The sequence below is a fragment of the Prionailurus bengalensis genome, chromosome A2 (genome assembly GCF_016509475.1).
Source record: "Prionailurus bengalensis isolate Pbe53 chromosome A2, Fcat_Pben_1.1_paternal_pri, whole genome shotgun sequence".
Classification (NCBI taxonomy): Eukaryota; Metazoa; Chordata; class Mammalia; order Carnivora; family Felidae; genus Prionailurus; species Prionailurus bengalensis.
In genome coordinates this window covers 922,883-944,869 of record NC_057348.1, presented here as the reverse complement: position 1 = coordinate 944,869, position 21,987 = coordinate 922,883, and the positions used below count along the sequence as shown (strand labels likewise).

Below are 21,987 nucleotides of genomic sequence, written 5' to 3'. Positions count from 1 at the left end.
GAGCCTCAACAGGTGTGACCGCTTCGGAAAAATCCGCTGTCGTGCCCCCGGCGCTAAGGTCATGTTGCACATCAGTTACGCCTACCCGTGCCTCCCGGCCCGGACTGACTGTTCATCAGCCACGTCTGGAACTGCCCAAACCGGGAGCAACCCAAATGCCCTTGACCAGGTGAGTGGGTGAACACAGGTCCACCCTTCCACGGAACATGACCAGGGGTAGAAGGAATGTGCCAGTGACAAACACGGTAAGCTGGAACACTCGGAAGTCACCGTGTCGCACGGGGGAAGCCGGGCACCAAGGAGAACATACAAAAGTCTAGAAGATGCAGGTGAACTGACAGAAGGGTGGTTGCTGGGGCTGGGAGGGGTGGGAGAGGGTCCAGAAGGGCGGGAGGAAGGCTCGAGGGCACCTTGACCGCCACGGTGCTTCCGTGCGCACGCACAGGTCCAATACCCCGTTGTATGTTTTCAGGACGTGCGTGTTTGTAGGTCAAGTATATCTCATTAAGCGGTAAAGATTTTTAAATGAAAAAAATCCATCAACGGGGAAACAGATACACGCGGCCACCACACACACGAGGGCACGTCCCTCGGCCACAGCAGGAGCGAGGCGCCCACACCCGCTGCCCCGCGGACAGACCCCGAACACACGACACTCAGGGAAGGAACCAGACACGAGACGCCACACGGGGTGAAACTCAGTTTATGTGAAATATCCACAACGTGCTCATCCACGGACAGGAAGGGGGCTCGTGGCGGCCGGGGGCTGGGAAGGGGGAGGGTGACAGCTGATGGGGACGGAACGGAGCTTCTCCTGGAGGCGATGAAATCTGTCTGCAACTAGACAGAGGGAGTGGTTGCCCAGCTTCGTGAACGCACTCAATGCCACCGAAATAATTCAGTTTAAAACGGTTAACTGTACGTGGGGCGCCTGGGTGGCTCAGTCGGTTGAGCCTCCGACTTCGGCTCAGGTCATGATCTCACGGTTCGTGGGTTCGAGCCCCGCGTCGGGCTCTGGGCCGACAGCTCGGGGCCTGGAGCCTGTTTCCGATTCCGTGTCTCCCTCTCTCTCTGCCCCTGACCCACTCGCATTCTGTCTCTGCCTCTCTCAAAAGTAAACATTAAAAAAAAGAATAATAATGAAAATAAAACGGTTACCTGTATGAATGCCACAGCAATAAAAACAAGAAAAGGAGTCCCGTTTCCCCCACGGGCCAGACAGAACTATCACAGGGAGTCCTGGAGGCCCCGGCAGAGGACCAGCAGGATGTGAGAAAGGAGGGTACTTTTCGCTTATCTACCACCTCCTGGGCTCTCAGAATCCTGGCTATTCCCTTTTGGGGGTCCTCCCCGCCCCAGCCTCAGCTCACGTCCTCTGAGGAGTGCCTGCCTCCGCTCCACTTCCACAGCAGGCCAAAGACAACAGGCCTCACAACGTTGCCTGCAATGACTGGGGGAGAAGAGTGGTCTTCCTTCAAGGGCTGCTGGAACGTTAACCCGGAGTTTCCACACGCCACTGCTCAGAGAGAGCTCACCGAAGAGCAGGGACAGCTCTCAGATGAGCTGAGACACGCAGAGAGAGATCCGTAATGATACTGCCAGACTCCTGGATCTAGCCGTGCCTGAAGCCATCCAACATGCCATAAAACCTCCTTCTTTTCTCTTACACTGGTTTTTGGTTTGTATCACTTGAAAGAAAAACATTCTGCCTTATGAGCTGAAGTGCATTAGGCAGAGGGAGCAATGAGGCAAGGCTTCAGGAACTGCTGGACCCACGACCTGCAGCCCTCAGGTCCCTATGCCCATCTCTACTCATTTTTTCAGGCAGCGTTATTCTGTGTCTCTCTCAACAATCTTCGTGACGGCCTCTATATCCGGCTTAAGTTTCCACCAACCGACAGATCCCCTGCGATCCCAAGCTCAAAACCCCAGAGCAACTGTAAAGACGAGAAACGACGTCCAATCCAGGAACAACGAGCACCTGCGGAGCCCCGACCGTGGTCTCTGCACGTCATTGCCGGGACCCACCCGCAGTCTGCGGCCAGGGCCGGGTCGGGACCTGCAGCCCCCATGGGAACTGCCATCTTGCAGGAAACCGGGGAGCGGCCGCCCGGAGCGGGGCAAGGCGGGGCTCCGGTCCTTACCTCCTGCATTCGGCGCCGGGGCCGCAGACGCAGTGACTGGAGCGGGCGAGCCCAGGCGGGCCCGGGGGACCCACCGGTCCCGGCGGGCCGTCCGCGAACAGAACGGACGCTTGCGGCTCCAGGAGCCGGGCCGCCCTCCGCCGCCAGGGCGAGGTCGACGTGCGAGAAGCTGCCCACCGGGCCTCCGAACGGCAGGCAGCTCCGGTGCGCGCACTGTGGCTGCGGAGGCGCGGCCATGTGGCCTACGTCCCGCCGACCGTTCCAGGCGTGGCTTCAAGCGGGACCCTTCCCTCTGTGCGACCCCGGGCAAATCCCCTTCCCCGCGGGGCCCGTCTCCTTAATTGCGAACGAAGTTCTGGCAGGCAGCAAAGACACAAAATCACCAGCCAAATGTTGCCAGAGGCTGCCCTGCTGGGGGCCACTCGGACCGCCGGCGCGGAGACCGCACCCAACTCCCGGCCCTGCCCACTCTCTGCCGCATCCGTAACGACTTCCGACTCTCCCCGGAAGTGGCTGCAAAAGTCTTCCGGGTCCGCGCGCGCAGCAACCGGGGGCGCCGGGCGTAGCGCCTTCGGCGCGCCCGGGGCGGGGCCTTCCGGTGCGCCTGCGCGCTGCGGCGGCTGCGCTTGCGCAGGACGACGGGGAGGCAGCCGGGGGTCACCCTGAGCTGCGCACCGCGCCGCGATGCTGAGCAGGTTCCTGGGCCCGCGCTACCGCGAGCTGGCCAGAAACTGGTGAGCATGTGCCCCCGGGCCCCGTCGTCTCCAACCGGGACCCCTTCTGGAGCCGGGTCCCAGATGGGACAGGCGCAGAGCGGCGGAGCGGCAGGCTCCTGACCTCCGCCTGGGCGCACACGGCCGCCGGGTCTCTGCAGCACCCCCGGTTCGGGCGCCCGCGGGCACACCAGGGACACGGGGCGGGTGGCGCACACCCTCCCTAGAGGGAAGGCTCCTGGGACATCACTAAGCCTCGCGGCCGTGGGACGGCGGCAGGAAAAGTTGAGCCCAGAGCCTGTGCCCACATCAGCAATAACCCGTGAGCCCGCCGAGGCGCCAGGTGGGGGGCGTGGGCCGCACTCGGGGTCGTCACTGGCGAGGTGGGGGGCCTTCCAGCCCTCACCCCCACCGTCGCAAGCGCGCGGCTGACCACGATCCGGCCAGGTGAGGACGGACCTGGAATAGTAACATAGCTAGTGGCTCCGCAGAGCGGGCAGCTTCAAACTACCAGCATGTATCCTGTCCCAGTCTGTGTGGGTCAAGGATGCGGGCACCCCTGGGCTGGGGCCACCACACAGTCTCAGGAGGCTGCAGTCTCGTCCAAAAGCTCTGCCCGGGGGTCTTCCCAGGCTCGAGTATGTGATTGCTGGAGGGGCGCCTTCAGTTCTCTGCCATGTGGGCTCCTCTGTAGGGCAGCTCAGGTGGCCGCTGGCTTCCCCCAAAGAGAGCAGGAGCAAGCCAGAGCGCCTGTGCCGGAAGCTTGTGTTCATAAGGTCACCCCTGCGAGCCTCGCTCATTACAGACCAGACACTGGGTCCTGCCGAGGCGCCGAGGGGGGAGGTACACCAGGCATGAACATCAGGGGGGACTGTGGGAGCCACTGTGGACTCCCACAAATCACAGGACATAGTGAGGAGTGGCCATGGTGGGTCAGAGCTGGACTCAGCTCGATGCCCTGGATCTGCACCATGTGGCCGAGTATCCTTGGGGTAGTGACCTGCTCTTCCTGTGCTGTGTGCTCCCCGTCCGTAAGACCGAGACCCTGATACTCCCCTCAGTCCTAGGGCCGTCATGAGTCAACTGTAAACCTCATAGTTGGTGCCTGCATGCAGACGTTAGCTATTGTGACGGGTGGTTATGAGCTTGGGGTTTTGAGTTTTTTTAAGCAAATCCCCCCCCCCCAAAAAAAAACCTTAAGAAGATCCCAGTGCAAAAGCAGATGGGAGTGAAGGCCACTCAGGCTCTTCTGCTGTGTGCCCACCCCGTGGAGCTGTCAGAGGCTCTGCATACACCGGGCAGGGGCTGGGGGGTGGTGGGCGCTGAATCGGTGGCAGCTGGGGACGGGGAGAGACCCAGAAATACAGCTGGGAGGCACATTCCCGGGCAGGACCTGACCCCCGCTGTCCTCTGGCAGGATTCCCACAGCAGGCATGTGGGGCGCCGTGGGCGCCGTGGGGCTGGTGTGGGCCACGGACTGGCGGCTCATCCTGGACTGGGTGCCCTACATCAACGGCAAGTTTAAGAAGGACAATTCGTGAGACTGACCCTCCTCGGATCCCTGTGGTAAGTTTCGGCAGCCGTCAGCAGGTGCCACGGTTCCCGCGTGGCAGAGGGGGCTTCCCTGGGGCTGCTTCTCCATACCCCCGGAGCTGGGGTGGCACGTCCGGGAGGCTCACCTGCACCGTCGGCCCTGGAGAATCCTGCCCGAGGGTGGGGCTCTGGGCTGGGCCCTGCACGCACCTCCTGCCCGCCGACGCAGAACTGCCAACCAGCACCCCTGGGCGTGGGACTGGGGAAGGGGCAGTGCCCCCGCGCGGCCAGCCCGGGGGCTGACTGCGCATCCCACACCATGCCGCCCCGGTCGGCCCAGCCCCGGGCGTGATGGAGGGATACCCCATTTTACAAGCGGGGCAGGGGGGAGCTGACCCACAGCTGCTGGCCTGCCTGGGTGCCAGTCTGCAGTCCGCATGACGGGCTGCAGCGCCTCCTACGTCCCCATCTTCCAGAAGGGCCCCCGGGCCTGCGGCAGCCAAGCGGCATCACCGGATTTGATTTTGGAGCCCGACAGTGGCGTCTGTCCCTCGTCACCACTCAGCGCCTCCTTTCCTACAAGAGCAGGAGCCGGGGGCTCACCCTGCCGTCTCCCCTCCAGGTGTCCGCGGTGCCGCCCCCTCCCACGTGAGGTCCTGTGGTGCCTGGAACAGCCCGGCGTGACTCAGGACTCTGTGTTTCTGACAGCAGCTTTCATGTTTGAATGCACACAGCATTAAACCGTGCTCTGAAACCCACCCCACCCCCGACGTGGTCATGCTGGCGACTTGGTAACCTTCACCGCAGCCCTGGTGGCTCGAGTGACCGACCCCTGGGGTCCTTTCAGTTCCAAAATTTTGCAAATTAGAAATTTCTCAATGGCTGGCAGAAGTTGGTTACTTAAGATGCTCAATGGGTAAGACCTGTAAAGCGTACCTATCGCTGCCTTAAGAAATTTCCCCACAACTTGGTGTAAAACAGCAAACGTCTATTACCTCTGGGTTTCTGTGGGCAAGAATTTAGGAGTAACTTAGTCGGGTGGTCCTAGCTCCGATGGCTCAGGAGGAAGCAGTTAAGGCATCCGAGGCTGGACCGGGGCGCGAGGAACTGCTCGCGTGGGTGCCCCCGTGTAGGGGCCTCAGGGGCCACTTTTCATCTCTGCGGGTGGACACCATGGGTCTTTAGTGACCTTTCCCCAGAAGTGTCTCCATCATCACCTCGTCCACACCTGTCAGAAGCACAAACCCACATCCAATCCTCACTCCAAGGGAGGAGAACTTGGGAAGAGTCTCAGACCTTGCAGGCATGTTAACCCATCACATGAAGGTCACAAAAATGACCAGGTACAGAAGGACCTGTGGCACACAGTCCGTTCTCTCCCTCCTGCCCAGTTCTGGAAAATTCTAGAAACAGCGTGCACATACATGCACATTTGTGAACACAGCCGTCCTGTTAGTCTGCCGTTACAAAACACCAGACTGGGTGGCTCAAGCAACAGGATAAAAATGTTCTCCATTCTGGGGGCTGGAAGTTGAGATCCAGGTTCTGGCAGGGCTTGTTTCTAGGAAGTTCCTGCTTCCCGAGTTGCAGACTGCCAGCTGCCTTCTTGCTGTGTCCTCACGTGGCCTTTCCTCAGTGCACCTGTGCAGGGAGGGAGGGACAGCAAGTCTCTGAGGACACAAACCCTATCTGGACAGGGCCTGACCCTTCTGACCTTGCTTTCCCCGCATCACACACCCCGGGGCCCGTCTCCAGCAGCCACACACGGGACTAGAGCTTTAGCACAGAATTGACGTGGCAGAGGACACGTTCGGAACCGCTGCACGTTTCTTTTTTTTTTTTCAACGTTTATTTATTTTTGGGACAGAGAGAGACAGAGCATGAACGGGGGAGGGGCAGAGAGAGAGGGAGACACAGAATCGGAAACAGGCTCCAGGCTCCGAGCCATCAGCCCAGAGCCCGACACGGGGCCCAAACTCCCGGACCGCGAGATCGTGACCTGGCTGAAGTCGGACGCTTAACCGACTGCGCCACCCAGGCGCCCCGCGCACGTTTCAACTCAAGTACTGGCGTTTGTGATCCCCTCTTCTGCACATCATTTTTTTAGCCAGGGCACGTTTCCTGGGGCCCATAGCACCGCAGACAATGTCTACGGCTGTGAGATGGGTGCCTAGTACCAACACTTAACTGGTCTGTTAGATCCTGTGGATGCCGTCATAACACCTGTGTCACAATGTCACTGCAGACGTATAAATAATGTCTGTCGCTTAAACACAAGTGAACAGCTCTGAGATAGGTGAGTTGCTAAGTTTTTCTGCTTCTGCTTTTTAACAATTCCCAACTCACGCAGGGGCTGGATAGTCCACAGCCCCGGGGCTGTGCTGAATCGTAGCATGACCTGAAGCAGAAAGAAACTTGTGCCCCTGTTCCCGTAATTTGGTGTGTTTTTGTAATGTTTAATGGTTTTAATGAAAATATAGCTGAGTTTGCTTCCACGAAAGCCAGAAAAGTCGAATTCTAACTCAGACTCTGTTATAAATACAATATTTAAACAAATTACTGTGAGTTTTAAGACAGCTTTTCAGGGACACCTAGGTGGTTCAGTCTGTTAAGCGTCTGGCTTTGGCTCAGGCTCATGAGTTTGAGCCCCACATCTGGCTCTCTGCTGTCAGCGATCCCCCGTCTCCCTCTTTCTGTCCCTCCCCTGCTTGCACACGCTCACTCGCTCTCAAAAATAAATATTTTTTTTAAATACAACTTTTCGGTATTTTTTAAAACTTGACTTAGAGAGCAAGCAGGGGAGGGACAGAGAGAAAATCCCAAGCTGGCCCCATGCTGTCACTACAGAGCCCTTTGCGGGACTCAAACTCCCGAACCCCAAGATCATAACCTGAGCTGGAATCGGGTCGGCCGCTTGACCGGCCGAGCCCCCCAGGCACCCGTACAACTTTTCAGTATTTTAATGCTTTCCCAACCACTTTAAGTCCTGAGGGGGGCGGGGTCACAACTCTTCCATTTTGTCTTGGGCTCCACAATGGCTCAGCACAACGCTATTCAATCCTGTATCTAAAAATTTGAAGTTTTGGAGAAATAACAAAAATCTGACATCTTGGAGACGCCTGGCTGGCTCAGTTGGTAGAGCCTGTGACTCTTGATCTCAGGGTCATGAGTCTGAGCCCCACATTGGCTGTAGAGATCACGTATAAATAGATAAAAGCCGGCGTTTCGTGTGTCACGGGTTTTGCATTCATCTTAAGTGGTCACAGTGGTCACAGTAGACTGAGGTCTCTGGCACAGCTTTCCATGCCACACCCCTGCTGAGGGCCAGGAACATCCGTGCTGGCGTCGATTGGGTGGTGTGAGGGATGCTGTTCAACGCTCCGTGGTGACCAGGACGGCCCCCCAGTCACCCAGCCCCAGTGTTCACGGTACTGAGGGGAGAGGCCTGCCTCCTCACGGGTCAGCTGGTTTGGTTTCTGTTTCTTACCTTGCGTAGATGGGCAGGAGAGGGCGTCTGCTCGGGGCCTGCGCCAGCCAGCCAGCCCAGGAAAGGGAGCCCGTTTCCAAAGAGCAAAGTTCCAGCAAGCCAGGAGGGGAGCACCACTGCCCGTCCCCCTTCCCAGGGCTCCCAGGCTCTCCTCTCTGCTGGCACCGCCATCATGTCCACCCTCCCCGTAAATTCCGTGCCCGCTCACACAGGCCCCGGACCAGCCCTTCCGGGGGCAATCCCAGGGGCTTGGGCCCCACGATGTTCACAGGCCCCGTGTCTATGCTCTGGAGACAGCCTGGGCTCGAGGGGGTCAAATTCCCTGAGAAGCAAGCGAGGGCTGACAGGCTGGATGCCCGAGGAGAAGGGTGGCGGGGCGCTACCTAGGGAGCATTTTTGACTTTATTGTGGTGGTGTTTTGGTTTTTTTTGTTTTGTTTATAAGTAGGCTCCGCACCCAATGTAGGGCTAACTCAACCCTGAGATCAAGAGTCACATGCCCCACTGACTGAGCCAGCCGGGCAGCGCCCCTCAGTGGTGGTTCTTCAGGTCAAATCTTATGACCCCACAGTACACATCCATCAATACTGTACTATCAAAACCCAGAAAATAACATTAGCCAGGGTGTGGCAAAATAGGGACCCTTCATGCATCACTGGCAGGAACGCGAAATGGGGCAGGTGCCGAGGAAAGCAGTTGGACAGTTCTAAAAATTAAACCTGGAATTACAATGTGACCCAGCAATCCCACTTCCGGATATGCACCCCAAAACTAGAAAGCAGGGCCTGGGGGCGGTACCAGGGGCCTCTGACACAAGAACGTTCATACCTTTTCCTTTACGTGCCTTCACGTGGGTTCACTGACTGCAATAACCACCCATACCTTTGTTTAACTAGTTCTTAACATAAATAAAATCGTACAAGCGAGAAAAAGACCCGCAGTAGTTACGAGTATTGCCCTCCACAAAGGCCAGGGTCCTGAAGTCCTGGGTCCTGGCCTGAACTCTCCAGCCAGGAAACAGTGCCCAAACCAGCTTTTTTGCACGGTGACCGCTCAGCCTGCCAGCCTGACCGCTTTGCCCTTTTTTACCTGTGAGACCGCAGGAGGAAAGGAGGCGTAAGGAACTGTCAGAAGCTGCACTTAACCTCAAAACATGAAGTAAACGAGTTACTCCTGCCCTCCACGCGGTGGTCTGGGGCTGCCCGACGAGGACCTGGCTCCGACCCGAGCGTGATCGCAGGGCTCCAGGGCAGTGAAGACCCCGGCCCTCCGCTGTCCTCGGCCGAGCAGGCCCCACCCTCCGCCCTGCTCCTCTCTCACACAGGGACCGGACGCCAGGTCAGGCCCGTCGGGAGACTTAGCCTTCCCCCGGGACTGGTCACAGCCCTGTCCACTCGTTCAGGCGTCTTTCCTTCAACACCCGCCCTGGGCCAGCCACAGGAGGGGCTGAGAGGGGGAATCCACCGGGTCTCTCGCCGCGGCCAGGAAGGGCTTGGGGGAGGGGTCAAAAGTGGAGGCGAGAGATTCCGTAGGAAGGTCCCAGACCCGGGAACGGAAGGCCGCCGTGCTAAAGGTGGAGCCGGGAGAGGGGGGCTGACTCCTCGATTCGGAGGCGTTAGAAAGGCGGTGGGAGCGATTTGGGGCGTGGAGGGCGGCGGCCACCGACGGTGCCCGGAGGCTGGGAGACCAGGGGGACGGTGGGACGGATGGAGGGCCGACACTGGAGCGGGTAACCCGGGATTCGAGCGGGGACCTGGGGCACGGGACGAGAGGCAGAACCCAGGACGGGACAGCGCGCGGGCGCGGGGCGGTCCGGCAGCTGGCCGGTCGTGGGGCCGAGGGCGCAGGCGCGGGGCGGGGCGGGCGGACCGCGCGCCGCCGCCGGCCCCACCCCTGGCCGCGCGCTGATTGGGGCCGCCGCCGTGGGGCGGGGCCGGCGGCCGCGGGGTGGGACCCGCGCGGCGCCTGCGCAGCACGGGGCCCCGCGCGGGCGGGTGGGCGGAGCGGGCCCCCCGAGCGGGGGCTGGCGAGCGCGGGGAGGGGGCCGAGAGGGCGGCAAAGCCGGCGCGTGCCCGGCTGGGGGCGGAGGGCGGGGGCCCGCGGGCCGGAACAGCCGCGGCAAGTGGCGGCGGCGGCGGCAGCGGAGGCAGCTGAGGCGGCGGCGGCGAGCGGGGGTCCGGGCGGCGGCGGCGGCGGCGGCGGCGGCGGCGGGCCGAGGAGCCGGGCGCGATGGAGCGGAAGAGGTGGGAGTGCCCGGCGCTCCCGCAGGGCTGGGAGAGGGAAGAAGTGCCCAGAAGGTCGGGGCTGTCGGCCGGCCACAGGGATGTCTTTTACTATAGGTGAATGAACGTGCCGGCCGGGCAGGGCCCCAACGGGCGCCTCCCAGCGGCCTCTGCGGCGGCCTGGGCGCCTCGACCCGGGCTGCGGCCTGGGCCCGCGCGTGCGTCGTGCGTGCGTGCGTGCGTGCCGGCGCGCGGCGGCCCCAGTCCAGTGCGCGTGCGTGACCCCCCTTCCCGCGGCCGCGTGGAGCGCGGGTCGGCGCCGGGCGGGCGGTGGCCTTTGTTCCCGCGGCCGCAGCAGGCCCGCTGGCGGGGCGAGGGGCGCCCGGCGCGGGCCAGACGCCGCTGGGAGGCGGGGGTGGGGGCTGGGCTCTCCCTTGGATCGGCGGGGCGCGCGCAGCCCGAGGCGGGGACGCTCTGGGGGGCCGGGGCCCTTCCCGGGGTGGCGGGGGCCCTCCCCGGGGCCGCGTGTTTGAAAGGGCCGCCCCTCCGCCATCCACGGGCCCCCTCCGAGACCGCCGCTCCCGGGAGTCGTGGCCCCTCCAGTCTCAAAGACAGGAGGCGCGAGACTTCGTGAGCACCCCTCCCCCAGATTGCAAGGAGGGGCTGCCGTTGGCCGGGGAGAGATGGCGAGGAAGGTTCTCGGCGGAATAAAGAATTAGTGGGCGGCTGGCAGCCCAGCCCCAGACAGTTGGCCACCTGCTGTTTTCCTTCTCCCTCCTTTTTTCTCTCCGATTGGTGGAAGATGCTTTTGTTTCTGAGCCAGCTTTGATGGCTCTCTCCCCCTTGCTTCAGGATCCTGGGTGGGCACGTTCAGGTCTCTAACAAAGTAAAGAGGGACACCCGCCACGTGTTGAAGGCGGGGCGGTGCTGGGGGTCGTGCCACTGGTCAAGGGCCCAGAAACTGCCTGGGTGATGCCTAGAGGGGCGGGAGTGCTGTGCTGTCCACCCAGCACTTGAGTCCCTCGTGGGCCTTTGCCAGCCCCGTTTGGGAAGGAGTGAGGGAAGTGAGCAGGGAAGGAATGGCATCTCGTCCGGTACCCGCTCGGGTTCTGGGTTCCAAAAAGAGCAGGGACCCTGTGACTTCCAGCATTGACCTCGTGGAGGCACAAGCAGCGTCTCTTGGGGATATGTCCACTGCTGCGGTCTGCGACGTCACTCTTTCTGACTGTTTAAAAAGCCTGAATCTTTGCGGTTCTGTCCTGCTGGGTTAGTGAGGAGGTCTCAGTTTGGGAACCACCTGCTTGGTTTCATTCCAAGCATGCTTGTGTGTCGGCTTTTCTTTTTAGGTGTAAAGGCCAAAGAAGCGGGTCTCTCTAGCTCTAGTCCTTTGTTAATTTAACAGACACCCTCTGCAGCACCTGCTGGGTCCTGGCCATTCAGTCAGATGGGAGTGAGACCTTCTTCCCCTGGGTGACAGCATCAGCTGGCACCCTGTTACTCCCGTAGTTACAGGTGGTGACCTACACTGAGAAGTCCAGGGGTCTGTGAGGACCAGTAATGGGGTGCTGGGTTGAGGCTGGGGCAGCTCAGCGAGGGCCTCCCTGAAGAGGTGACACGGAGCTGAGCACTGACAGTGGAGCTGGGAGGAGCTCTCCACGCAGAGGGCATCCTGTGCAGAGAACCTGGGAGGCTGAGCCGAGGTCAGCGTGGCCGGAACACCTTGAGAATAACATTGCTCTGCCTCTTGTCCCCACCTGTGTGTGGGCCTCTTTGGGCCTCGGCCAAATGGGACCTTACTCTGAGGCCCTAGACCTGAGCTTGGGGTTCCGGCAGTGGGGAAAAGTTCCAAATGGGCCGGACAGATACCCCAGAGGTGGGCCTGAGGGGAGGAAGAAGGGGTAGGGTCCAACGCCATCCCCAAGTCAGTGGTCTGGACGACCCACCAGGCAGGTGGGTGTCACCTTCCCTCCCGATGGGTGGGAGGTTTGTGGGGGGATGTGATCGGGAACCCGTGATGTTTTGTGGAACATGTGTCTGTGGCCTCTTCACCTGTTGGGGCTCCCGCTCAACCAGGCAACCAGGCAAGAGCACGGATGGACTTTTCGAATTTTCTTAATGCAGAGGGAAGGCAGAACACAAGGGCTTTGAGTCAGGCCTGGATTGGGGTCCAAGCCTTGTCCCTAGGAACCGGTGGATCTCGATTTGCTTGTCCAGAGAGTGCAGGAAGCGAGTGCGTGCTTTGCCAGATTGTCACTCAGGAGAGGCGGGGTGACCTCCCACCACTCCCATCGTTGTAGCTCGAAGACCGGGCTCTGCTGAGATTGGGGGGTGGGCGGCGGGAGCATCAGGCCGCAGCCGCGTCTCCTCTGTATTGTGAAAATAACCTCGCCGCGTGACAGTTGTGCCCAGGCAGGAAGCTGAGGGTTTGTGGGATGTTAGTACCCTGTCCTCAGGGCTCATTCTTTGGAGGAGTGTAGAGAAGAGAGGAATCCACCAGAAGATCTCATTGCTCAGGAAGAGCAGAAGGTGGTTAGCACATCGCCCCCTCCCCCCTTCCTTGGGCAGCAGGGTGAGGTTGGCTGTAAGCAGGTGTACTTTGCTGTCAGGGCCTCACGGGTGTCAGTGCCCACTCTCTGGTCCAGGCGACCCTCACAGCAGCCCTTTGTACAGACGAGAAGGGGGGCTGCCTTTTGGGCCTGTGTCCATCTCCTCTGGCCTGAGGCCCTGGGCTAGGTGCTGGCTGGTGTCCCCACAGCCAGCCACTTGACAGGGGCCAGCCCGCAGCCCTCCGTCCCCACTCCGTCCCCATGTTTCTAGCCCCTGGTCTTGCTCTTTTATTCCTATGTGTGCAGTTTGTTAAATCCAGGGTTGTTAGGGGTGTGTGTGTGTGTTTCTCAATAAAATATCAGGGACATCTTCCTCTGTTAATACAGATATCTAGAACCTTTGTTAAAAGTTGGGACATAATCCACATTCTCTCTGATCCATCCTTTAAAAGTGTCCTATTTGGTGGTTTTCAGTACATTCACAAAGTTGTGCAGCCATCACCACTACATAGTTCTAGAACATTCCATTACCCAAAATGAGGCCTATGCCTGTTAGCTTTGCCCCCCCCCCCTGCCTCCCCCAACCTCTGGGATCTACTAACGCACTTTTTGTCTTGTTCTTTTGTTTTTTCTTAACACCTTTTTTGAGATTAGGATCTACACCTCATAGATCGCCCATTTAAAATGCGCGACTGAATAGTTTTCACACATGGGTACAGCGACCTCCACAGTCGGTTTTAGAACATTCTCCAAGAGAGCCCCAGACCCCCCAGCTGCCAGTGCCCAATGCCGCCACGTGCCAGTTCTAAGCAGCCACTTCTCTGTGCCCCGTGTCTACTTCCTGTTCTCATGTAGCAAGCGCAGGTGACTGGAGGCCCAGAGATGCTGGCGAGTGTTTCGCGGGGTCCCCTCCTCCCTCTGTGTGGCTGTATTTGACCCAGGTTCCTTCCCACGGCCCTGGGCACCATAGGCTCTGGTCGCATCAACCAGCACAGCGTCCTAGAAAAGAAAATCTTCCCGGAGAGTCCCCAGCAGCCTTGGGACCCCAGGCCGCCAGGAGCTCTCTGTGCTGGGCGCCTGGGCCCGGCACACGTGGCCAGGCCCAGGGGAACAGCACGGTCTGCAGCCGCAGCCCTGCCTGTGCGGAGCTCCTGGTGGGGGTTCCCAGAGCGCAGCTGGCCACACGCTGGGGTCCTGGCGTCCTAGGAGGGGCTTCCTTCTGGCCGTACCAGGTCCCACGACCCTCCATTGTCCCTAGCAGAGTGGTGGGGGCGGGGAGCAGACAGGCAGTTGCTTGAATTAGGGGCTCATCCTAGAGCCTCTTCAGGGGAGATGAACAAAATAAACCCTCACCGATCTCAGACTGATGAGCTGTTACGGAGAGTGACTGCTCATCGCGTTGGCAGCAGTGACGTGCTTGGAGAGGCACCGGGCCTGCTGGGTACCACACAAGTGCTGCTTCTGGCAGCTCGAGGGAGAGGCAAGCCGCAGACCGCACAGCCTACCCGCTTAAAGTGTGCAAGCCGATAGATTGTGGTATGTCACAGTCATGCGGCCATCACCACGGCCAACTTTAAAACGTTGCATTGCCCCCAAGAGGAGCCCCGGCCCTCACGAGCCCCCTTCCCGTCCGTGGATGAGCCCGTTCTGGACGCTTCACGCACGCGGGCTCACACCCCGCGTGGCCTCTCGTGTCTGGTTCCCTCCCTGAGCATCGTGCGTTCGGGGCACCGGGTGTGGGCGCCTCGCGCCTGCCGGCGGCCGAGGGACGTTACTGTGCACAGTGGACACATGATGTTTGTTCATTGACGGAGAGTTGGGCTGTTTTCACTTCGTGCCTGCTACGAACCCCGTTGCTCCGAACACCTCCGGGTGGCAGTTTTGCGTGGACGTGTATTTGCCCGCCCGGCCTGAGGTAGATGTTGAGCGTGGGGCTGCCGTCCGGTCGTTGGAGGAGCCACCTGAGTTGTCCACAGCGGCCGCGCCAGTCGACGATCCCAGCTGTCGTCCCTAACGCCTCCGGGCCCCGTGCGGGTCCTTTGTAGCTCCTTGGCACTGCAGCCCTGTGCTCCGTGTCCGTAGCTTCCCAGACAGGCGGGTGGCCCCCGGTCCGTCCACGAGGTGAGCAAGGGCGCAGAGCTTCACGGCCGGGGCTTCGTGGCACCTGGTCTTCCAGTTTCCTGACGGGTCCCACCCCCAGGACACCCCAGTCCCCGACGTGGTACCCACGAGAAGGAGACTGTTGTTAGAGCACCTGCTATCCCGGGTTCTTTTCTCCAGAACATGGCCTAATTCTGCTTCTGGGAGTTCTGAAACGTCAGCCGGGCTCCCAGGGCTGGGCCCCGGCCTTGTCCCGTCGGTGCGTTCCTCCCGCGGTGCCGGCGTCTGCCGGGGGCCCTGGCCGAGAGGCGGCGCTGGGGTCAGGGGTCGGCCCAGCGCGCCCGCCCGCCGCTGACCCCCTCTCTGCCCGCAGCCCCAGTGGGAAGAAGTTCCGGAGCAAGCCGCAGCTGGCCCGCTACCTGGGCGGCTCCATGGACCTGAGCACCTTTGACTTCCGGACGGGCAAGCTGCTGATGAGCAAGGCAAGCCGGAGCCGGCAGAGGGTCCGCTACGACTCCTCCAGCCAGGTCAAGGTGAGCGCCCGGCCTCGGGCTCGCCGTTCAGAGCCACTGTTGGGGGCACCTGGCTGGCTCAGTCGGTGGAGCATGGGAGTCCAGGTCTCAGGGTCATGAGTCTGAGCCCCCCGTTGGGCTTAGGGTTTATTGAAAAACCTAATTTAAGAAACACGTTAAAAAAATCAACGCTTTTGGTGGGGAGAGAGGTTTCCACTCGTCCTGAATCGCGCTAAGGTCCTATCTGTTGAGGGAAATTTGGAAGCCACGGAAAAGGAGAAAGAAGGGAAGATGTCGTCTGCACTCTGTCCCTGGGAGAGGCCACGGGCCCGCTGCCGCTGGCTATCTCTGGCCTGTCTGTCACAGTCTGTCGCCCAGCCCAGCAGCGGGACCAGAAAGCAGCACATGTTCGGCCGGCGCCCGGTGACACTGTGTGTCCTCCAGTCTCCGATAGATGCCTGTCCGGGGGGGGGGGGGGGCGCGCAGGGGGGGAATGAGCTGCGGTCCTGGCTACAGGACAGTGCCAGCCAGGGTGCCCTCTGGGCCACGCCCCACGGGCAGGACAGGTGCACGGCCAGTAGGCAGGGTCTGGGCCAGATCTGTGGACGCCATGGGGTATGCTGGTGACCGAGAGACGCGGGCTCTGCTCCCCGAGGCCCCCAGGACGAGCCCCCCTGAGGCCCCCGGGGCTGCGGTGCCAGCTTGTGTGTCTTTGCAGGGCAAGCCCGACCTGAACACAGCCCTCCCCGTCAGGCAGACGGCTTCCATTTTCAAGCAGCCGGTGACCAAGATCACCAACCACCCCAGCAACAAAGTGAAGAGTGACCCCCAGAAGGCCGTGGAGCAGCCTCGACAGGTGAGCCCACGGGCCCGGCCTCCTGCCCCCACACTTCCCGGGCCGCCGTGTGCCAGCCTGGCTTGCGTCCTGTGGGGGCACACGTGCCGCCTTATAACCTGCTTTCTAAAAACCATGATCACCTGTGCTTTTGTGCGTGTTTACAAACGCCCGTACGTAGCTGGCGTGCGGCCTGGGCGGGAGCAGGAGGCTGTGGGAGCCGCTCACGGGGCCCCCCGTCTTCACCACCCTCGGTGGCATTTGGATTGTAGCCAACTAAGTAACCACTCAGAGACCTGTCCTCTGCCTCCTGCTTTGGAGCACGCCTCTCAGTGCACCGTCCCCAGAGTCCCCGGTGCCGTCTGTGGGCGCGAGCTCCACGCACCTTCAGGGGCTGCTGGGTCCGTCCCCTGCCTGTCGATGGTGCCCGGTTGTGGTGGGTTGACCGGGTCCATCCCCCTGCGCCCGGGGCCTCTGATGGGCCTCACAGCTCAGCTCTGGGTGGACGTTGCGCTTCTGAACGTCAGCGTGAGGGGGGCATTGCCCCGCTGGGGTTGGGCCATCTTTTGGGAACCATAGACCGCCAATGCCGACGGCAAGTCTCGCTTCCCGGGTTGGGGCCTCTGCGGCCCCGGGAGGACCGGGCAGCGGCCAGCAGCACCCTCGCTCCCAAGCGAGGCGCTCTGGCAGGTGTGGGGGTCAGAGGTCACGCCGGGACTGCCGCCCTCCACGAGGATGCGCCCCCGCTCTCCCCCGGGGCACGGCCGCCTGTTGTGGGGGCACAGCTGGCCGTCCGCCGGCCTCACGTCTGTCTGTCCGGTGGCAGCTCTTCTGGGAGAAGAAGCTGAGTGGCCTGAACGCCTTCGACATCGCCGAGGAGCTCGTGAAAACCATGGACCTCCCCAAAGGCCTGCAGGGTAATCCCAGGAGAGGGGTGGGGCTGGGCAGGGTGGGGGGGTGGAGGGGAAGGACGGGGGTGGAGGGGTGGGTGTGGCCTGCGGGGCGGGTCCCTAAGAGGCCGGACGTGTGTGATTTTGCTCACGCGTCGTAAAAACGCAAGCACGCCGTAACCGCGAGTCACGGCCTCTGCCGCTGTCACGAGAGGGATCGTGTGCCTGTGATGGGAGACCCAGGGGCGAAACCAGAGGCCAAGGGAGAGCGGCCTCGGGTGCCCGGTGCTGAGCGCCCTCCGGCCCCCTGGTAGGCGTGGGACCCGGCTGCACGGACGAGACCCTGCTGTCGGCCATCGCCAGCGCCCTGCACACCAGCACCATGCCCATCACCGGGCAGCTCTCGGCCGCCGTGGAGAAGAACCCCGGGGTGTGGCTGAACACGGCCCAGCCTCTCTGCAAGGCCTTCATGGTGACCGACGAGGACATCAGGTACCGGCCGCGCGCGCCCCCCCGTCCGGCTCCTGCCCGTGGCCGGCGTGGCCCCCGTGTGTGAGGGCTCTGGTCTCCCCACGGCCCCGCTGTTCCGCCGGCGCTCTTTGGGGGTCGAAGCGGATGTGGTCCCCGCGAGGGCACGGGTGTGGAAAGCACCCACGGGAGCTTTTCTGCGAGTCTTCGATCGAGGGCAGACCAGAGGCGGCCTGCGGAAGGAACGGAAAGCATCCTTGCCGTTTGGGAATGTTCTTCGGAAGAGAAAGTGGCTCTTCCCCCGTGTGGACAGGCTCACGGTGTGGCCTGCCCGTCTCGGGCACGTGAGGCCTTCGGGGTGCCTGCCGGGGGGGGGGGGGTGCCGCAGAGAGTGCCGTGAGCCCCAGACACACCCCGGGGCCTGGGATGTCGGCCGGATCTAGGCTGGGCCGGGGGCTGGGGCGCCTCGGGAGGGTTTCCCAGCCGAGCTGGTGTCCAGGTGCAGGCGGGCTCGTGGCGGGAGGCATCCGTCTGCTGGAACCATCCGGGCAGGCGTCCCGGCGAGGAGATGTTTGAGCCGGCAGCGTGGAACGTGTGTCCTCTCGAACCGAGGTGTGAACACACAGTCGAGGTCAGAGCAGGCAGGGGCTCTCTGTGGGCCCCACACGGAGAAGGGGCCGGAACCGCGGCGGAGCGGCCTGTGGGCGGGCGCCCTGCCGCAGGACTGGGCCGAGCCCCAGGCCCCGCGGGGTGACGCCGGGGAATGGCCCGCGGCCCCGCAGAGGAGTGCGCTGCCGGGGACTTGGAGGTAGAAGAGAAGAACACGACCGTCCGGAAAGCCTAGATGGGTGTTTACGGCTGAGCAGAACTTCTAGAACTGGGAGAAGCTCAGTCCCGAGGGAGGGTCAGGCAGCGGACTCAGTCGTGTCTGGAGAGGGGACGGGCGGCCGGCAGCCTGGTGCCGCACGGGCCGGGGCCAGACGCGTGCCGGGTCGCGTTGGGGCGAGGGCGGGGAGGCGGGCCTTCTCACGGTCTGGGCTGACGGCTTTCTAGGCTGTGGTAGCCGGAGCCGAAAGACCCAGAACGCCGTTCTCCGCCTAGAATTGTGCGCCTGCAAAACTCCCATCCGCCACGGGGCGAGTGACACTCTGGCCGGGTGCAGCGACCCGACACCGTTGTCTGCTTTTTCTTTGCAAACCCCACTCAAGCGACAGTTCGGGGACTCCGTGCGCTGGACCCCAGGGGGAAGCAGACAGGCGGTGACCCATCGGCCGGGCCTGCGGGGCCCGCTGGGAGGGGCAGAGGCAGACGGGGCGGGGGGGTTGGGGGGGGAGCGGGACACGCATCTGGGGACTTGAGCCCCCAGCCCCGGGGTCGCCCAGGCGGAGACGGACCGTAGGACACGGAAGCTGAGCCGGAGGGCGGCTCGCTCTGCGAAGGTTGCTGCCAGGATGCGGGACAGAGGGCCCCGCAGGTGACCCGCCCACGTACGCCTGCCCGCACCCTCCTCCTGGCCTCGCGCCGTCTTCCCGGAGGCGGGGACGTGCCGCGGCCAGCGCAGCCCCTGTGTCCCCAGGAAGCAGGAAGAGCTGGTACAGCAGGTGCGCAAGCGGCTGGAGGAGGCGCTGATGGCCGACATGTTGGCGCACGTGGAGGAGCTGGCCCGGGACGGCGAGGCTCCACTGGACAAGACGGGCGCCGACGAGGACGAGGACGAGGACGACGAGGACGACGAGGAGGAGCCCGACCAGGACCAGGAGACGGAGCACGTGTAGAGCAGGTCGCTGGCCAGGCGGGTCCCGGTCCACAGCTCGCGCGCGGGCAGGGCCCGCAGGGGTGAGGGACGTGCCCCACGCGGGGCGGCGGCTGTGCCGGCGTCCCCGGAGGGCAGCTCCCCGCCAGGGCGCCGATGGCGCCCCCTCCCCGTCCTTGCGGAGGCCCTGCCCGCAGGGAGCCGCCTGCCGACCCCGCCGTCTCCACGCTTGGACCGGGCTCTGTGGCCAGGCCCGGCCCGGGGGGAAGGGGGCCCCTCCTAGGTCTTCCCAGGCGTGTCCCCTCCCCGGGGGCACGGCTGGAGGACCGCCCCTGCCCGGCGGGCTGCCGCGCTTGCTCCTCTCCAGGGGACGTGAGACCCGAAGTGCCAGCCGCTCCCGGGCCCTGCCCGCGGGAGGCCCCCGCTTGGAGCCGTCACTGTCATTCCGCGGTGGACTCGGGGCCGGCCTCGTCCCCACGGCTGCCTCACACAGGACAGCTGCCCCCAGGCGGCCTGCGAGGGTGCGCGAGGGGCCAGAGAAACGTTTATTTGGAACAGGCTTGGCCCCCGATCCCTGCACGAGGGATGACGGTCCAGGACCAGCACACCGGCCTTTCCGGAAAGGGGTGCGGGATGGCTCCCCAGCCACGACGGCCCGGAGTTCCTCCGGAGGCAGTGGGGCCACCCAGACGTTTTCCTTCAGTAAACCCGGGACACGGATGAGGCGGGACGTCCGCGTAACGGCCCGAGCCTTGTGTTGGCCGCACGTGGACGTGAACTCTGTGGACACCTGCCCTGCCGGAGGCTCAGCCACCGCAGAAAGAAACTGCTCACGGCCAGCTGCCTCCCTGTCTCCTCCCTCCCCCGTGCAGCAGGGACAGTGACTCCCGGCTCTCGGGGCCAAAGCTTTCCCGAGTTCCCACCCTGGGGCGTGTTTTCCGGCCCAGCATCCCTGAGCGCCCGGTGCCCCGAGCAGCAGCCTCCGGGGAGCCCTGGACACAGGGCATCAGAATTGTGGTCCTTAATCCCCGTCCCCTCCAACCCTGAGTGCCTTGGGTGAGGGGAGCCACCCTGTCCCTGCCCGGCCCTGCCCCACAGCCTGAGACTGTTGGGAAGGCCCCGGGTCGCTGCCCCGTGCGGCTGTCACCCTGGCTGATGCAGGGGGTGGGGGAGGTGGGAGCCACCTGCGTCTCCGAGGATGTCAGACCGGCAGCATCTCTCAAGCCCAGTCAAAGCACAAACCCTCGAGACCCACCCACGGGGTGCCCCGCATGGGCTGTGGTGCCGATGCCGGCTGGGGGGGGGGGGGTGGTGGGGGGAAGGCCCCTCCGCGAGGCCGCGGGCCATCCTGCCCTTCCCGGGGGGCCACGGCCACTGAGAGGGAGCTACGTCCGGGGCTGGCCCCTGTGCGGGCCTGAGTGCGGGGGCCCGGGAGGCACCCTGTCGGTGGGCAACCGTTGAATAAAGCCATCTCGGTGAGTGTGGTTTGCAGCCTTGGTTTAATTCTGAATACCTAGGGCCTTTGTGTCCAGGGAGGGTGGACCCCCGCCTGGGCCTTCAGCGCAGGCTCTTGTGTTTGTTGCCTTATCACGGGCTGGAGAGGGGGGCTGGGGAATCCGAGGACCCCCGTGGCCTTTCCCAGGGAGGGCAGAGTCCCCCCAGGCCTCAGAAGCTCCTCCCACTTTTGGTGAAAGAGCCAGTCTGGTGAAGGCTTCCTGAGGGCTGAGCGCCTGCCCAGAGGAGTCCCTGTGACTGCCTCAGAACCCCCAGGTCCCCTGCTCCCGGGACCGGAGAAAGCCCAAGTCTCAGGCGTGGGGGGTCTGTGCCGGGAGCTCAGGTGGGGGGCGTCCTGGCCGGCTCCCAAGGGGACTGCGGACTGGGGCCCTGAATGATAAGGCCCCTGCCAGCCCCGGTGCCCGGCCAGCCCTGCCCCGCATCTACGGGCAGCAGACGGTCTGCCCTGCCTGGGGTAGCAGGGAGGCAGCTGCCTGGATCCCCTGCTGGGTTTTCCGTGCCCGTGTTGCAGCCGGAGCCCCTCCACTCCACACCCCTGCCACGTGGGGCTTCTGTCTCTCCTGCCCACACCCTGCTCTGTCTCCGCGTGCATTCACTCTGCTCTGCAGTCAGTCCTGCCCTCCTGGAAGAGCCCAGCTCCCGGAAGGGAAACCGGCACAGGGTAGCACCTTGCCAGGGGGCGCCAACTGGAAAGACATCCAGCCTGGCGAAGAACTTGCGTCTCCCTGACCCCAGGCCCAGAGAGTCCCTGAGTGGCCACTGACCTCGGGACCTCAGGAGCGAGAACAGTGTCCAGGGTGCCTGCCCAAGGGCCCATCCGCAAATGAATGGGTACAGAAGACGTGTCTGTCCACACAGTGGACTGGGACAGTGGCGCGAGGGTGAAATGCTACCCGCCCCACAGTAGGGCCTCCACACAGCCCCGAGCCCATCCTGACCTTGAGCTGGGGCTCTTTGCAAGCCTGAGGGCCCCTCCTGAATTCTTTCCTGTCCCCGGAGAGACTTGTGCAAGGACTGAGGAGGGCAATCCCGGGCCACAAGTCCCAGGATGCGTCCGGCTCCAAACTCTCCCAGTGCCACCTGTCGGGTGCCATCAGCTCAGGGATATCCACGCTGCAGACCGGAACCACCCCCGTGTCTCCACCGGGTGCCCAGCTGTCCCCAGTCCGGGGCAGGCATAGAGCTTCCCGAACCGCGAGGGCCTCCCAGGGCCACTGTGACGCATCGCCACACGCCGATTCCCTGACGGTCCTGGAGCCATAAGTCCTAA

At 62.9% G+C, this 21,987-nt stretch overlaps 2 protein-coding genes across 6 annotated transcripts; both read left to right on the top strand.

Annotated features, from left to right (window-relative positions):
• The first annotated feature begins 2,746 nt into the window (after positions 1-2,746).
• Positions 2,747-5,147, top strand: LOC122488610 (cytochrome b-c1 complex subunit 10). 3 transcript variants are annotated; one of them, XM_043590170.1, is made up of 3 exons: positions 2,747-2,878; positions 4,275-4,423; positions 5,013-5,147. In XM_043590170.1, exons 1-2 carry the CDS (start codon positions 2,829-2,831, stop codon positions 4,396-4,398), a joined length of 174 nt encoding a protein of 57 aa, XP_043446105.1. In that variant the 5' UTR covers positions 2,747-2,828; the 3' UTR covers positions 4,399-4,423; positions 5,013-5,147. The 3 variants fall into 3 exon arrangements, with proteins under 3 accessions (XP_043446105.1, XP_043446104.1, XP_043446106.1); XM_043590169.1 differs by having other exon boundaries at positions 4,867-5,147; XM_043590171.1 differs by lacking the exon at positions 5,013-5,147 and adding an exon at positions 4,766-4,874.
• Positions 5,148-10,015: 4,868 nt separating this feature from the next.
• MBD3 (methyl-CpG binding domain protein 3) lies at positions 10,016-20,686 on the top strand. 3 transcript variants are annotated; one of them, XM_043590167.1, is made up of 6 exons: positions 10,016-10,119; positions 15,118-15,277; positions 15,975-16,112; positions 16,918-17,008; positions 17,296-17,473; positions 19,026-20,686. In XM_043590167.1, exons 1-6 carry the CDS (start codon positions 10,106-10,108, stop codon positions 19,222-19,224), a joined length of 780 nt encoding a protein of 259 aa, XP_043446102.1. In that variant the 5' UTR covers positions 10,016-10,105; the 3' UTR covers positions 19,225-20,686. The 3 variants fall into 3 exon arrangements, with proteins under 3 accessions (XP_043446102.1, XP_043446100.1, XP_043446103.1); XM_043590165.1 differs by having other exon boundaries at positions 10,048-10,215; XM_043590168.1 differs by lacking the exon at positions 10,016-10,119 and adding an exon at positions 14,591-14,765.
• Positions 20,687-21,987: the final 1,301 nt, after the last annotated feature.

Excerpts from the sequence above, each read along its gene's own strand:
- LOC122488610 (XM_043590170.1), top strand. The coding sequence starts at position 2,829 with ATGCTGAGCAGGTTCCTGGGCCCGCGCTACCGCGAGCTGGCCAGAAAC. Across the intron at positions 2,879-4,274 it reads CGCGAGCTGGCCAGAAACTG|GATTCCCACAGCAGGCATGT; the intron begins GTGAGCATGTGC and ends GTCCTCTGGCAG.
- MBD3 (XM_043590165.1), top strand. The coding sequence starts at position 10,106 with ATGGAGCGGAAGAGGTGGGAGTGCCCGGCGCTCCCGCAGGGCTGGGAG. Across the intron at positions 15,278-15,974 it reads ACTCCTCCAGCCAGGTCAAG|GGCAAGCCCGACCTGAACAC; the intron begins GTGAGCGCCCGG and ends GTGTCTTTGCAG. Across the intron at positions 17,474-19,025 it reads GTGACCGACGAGGACATCAG|GAAGCAGGAAGAGCTGGTAC; the intron begins GTACCGGCCGCG and ends CTGTGTCCCCAG.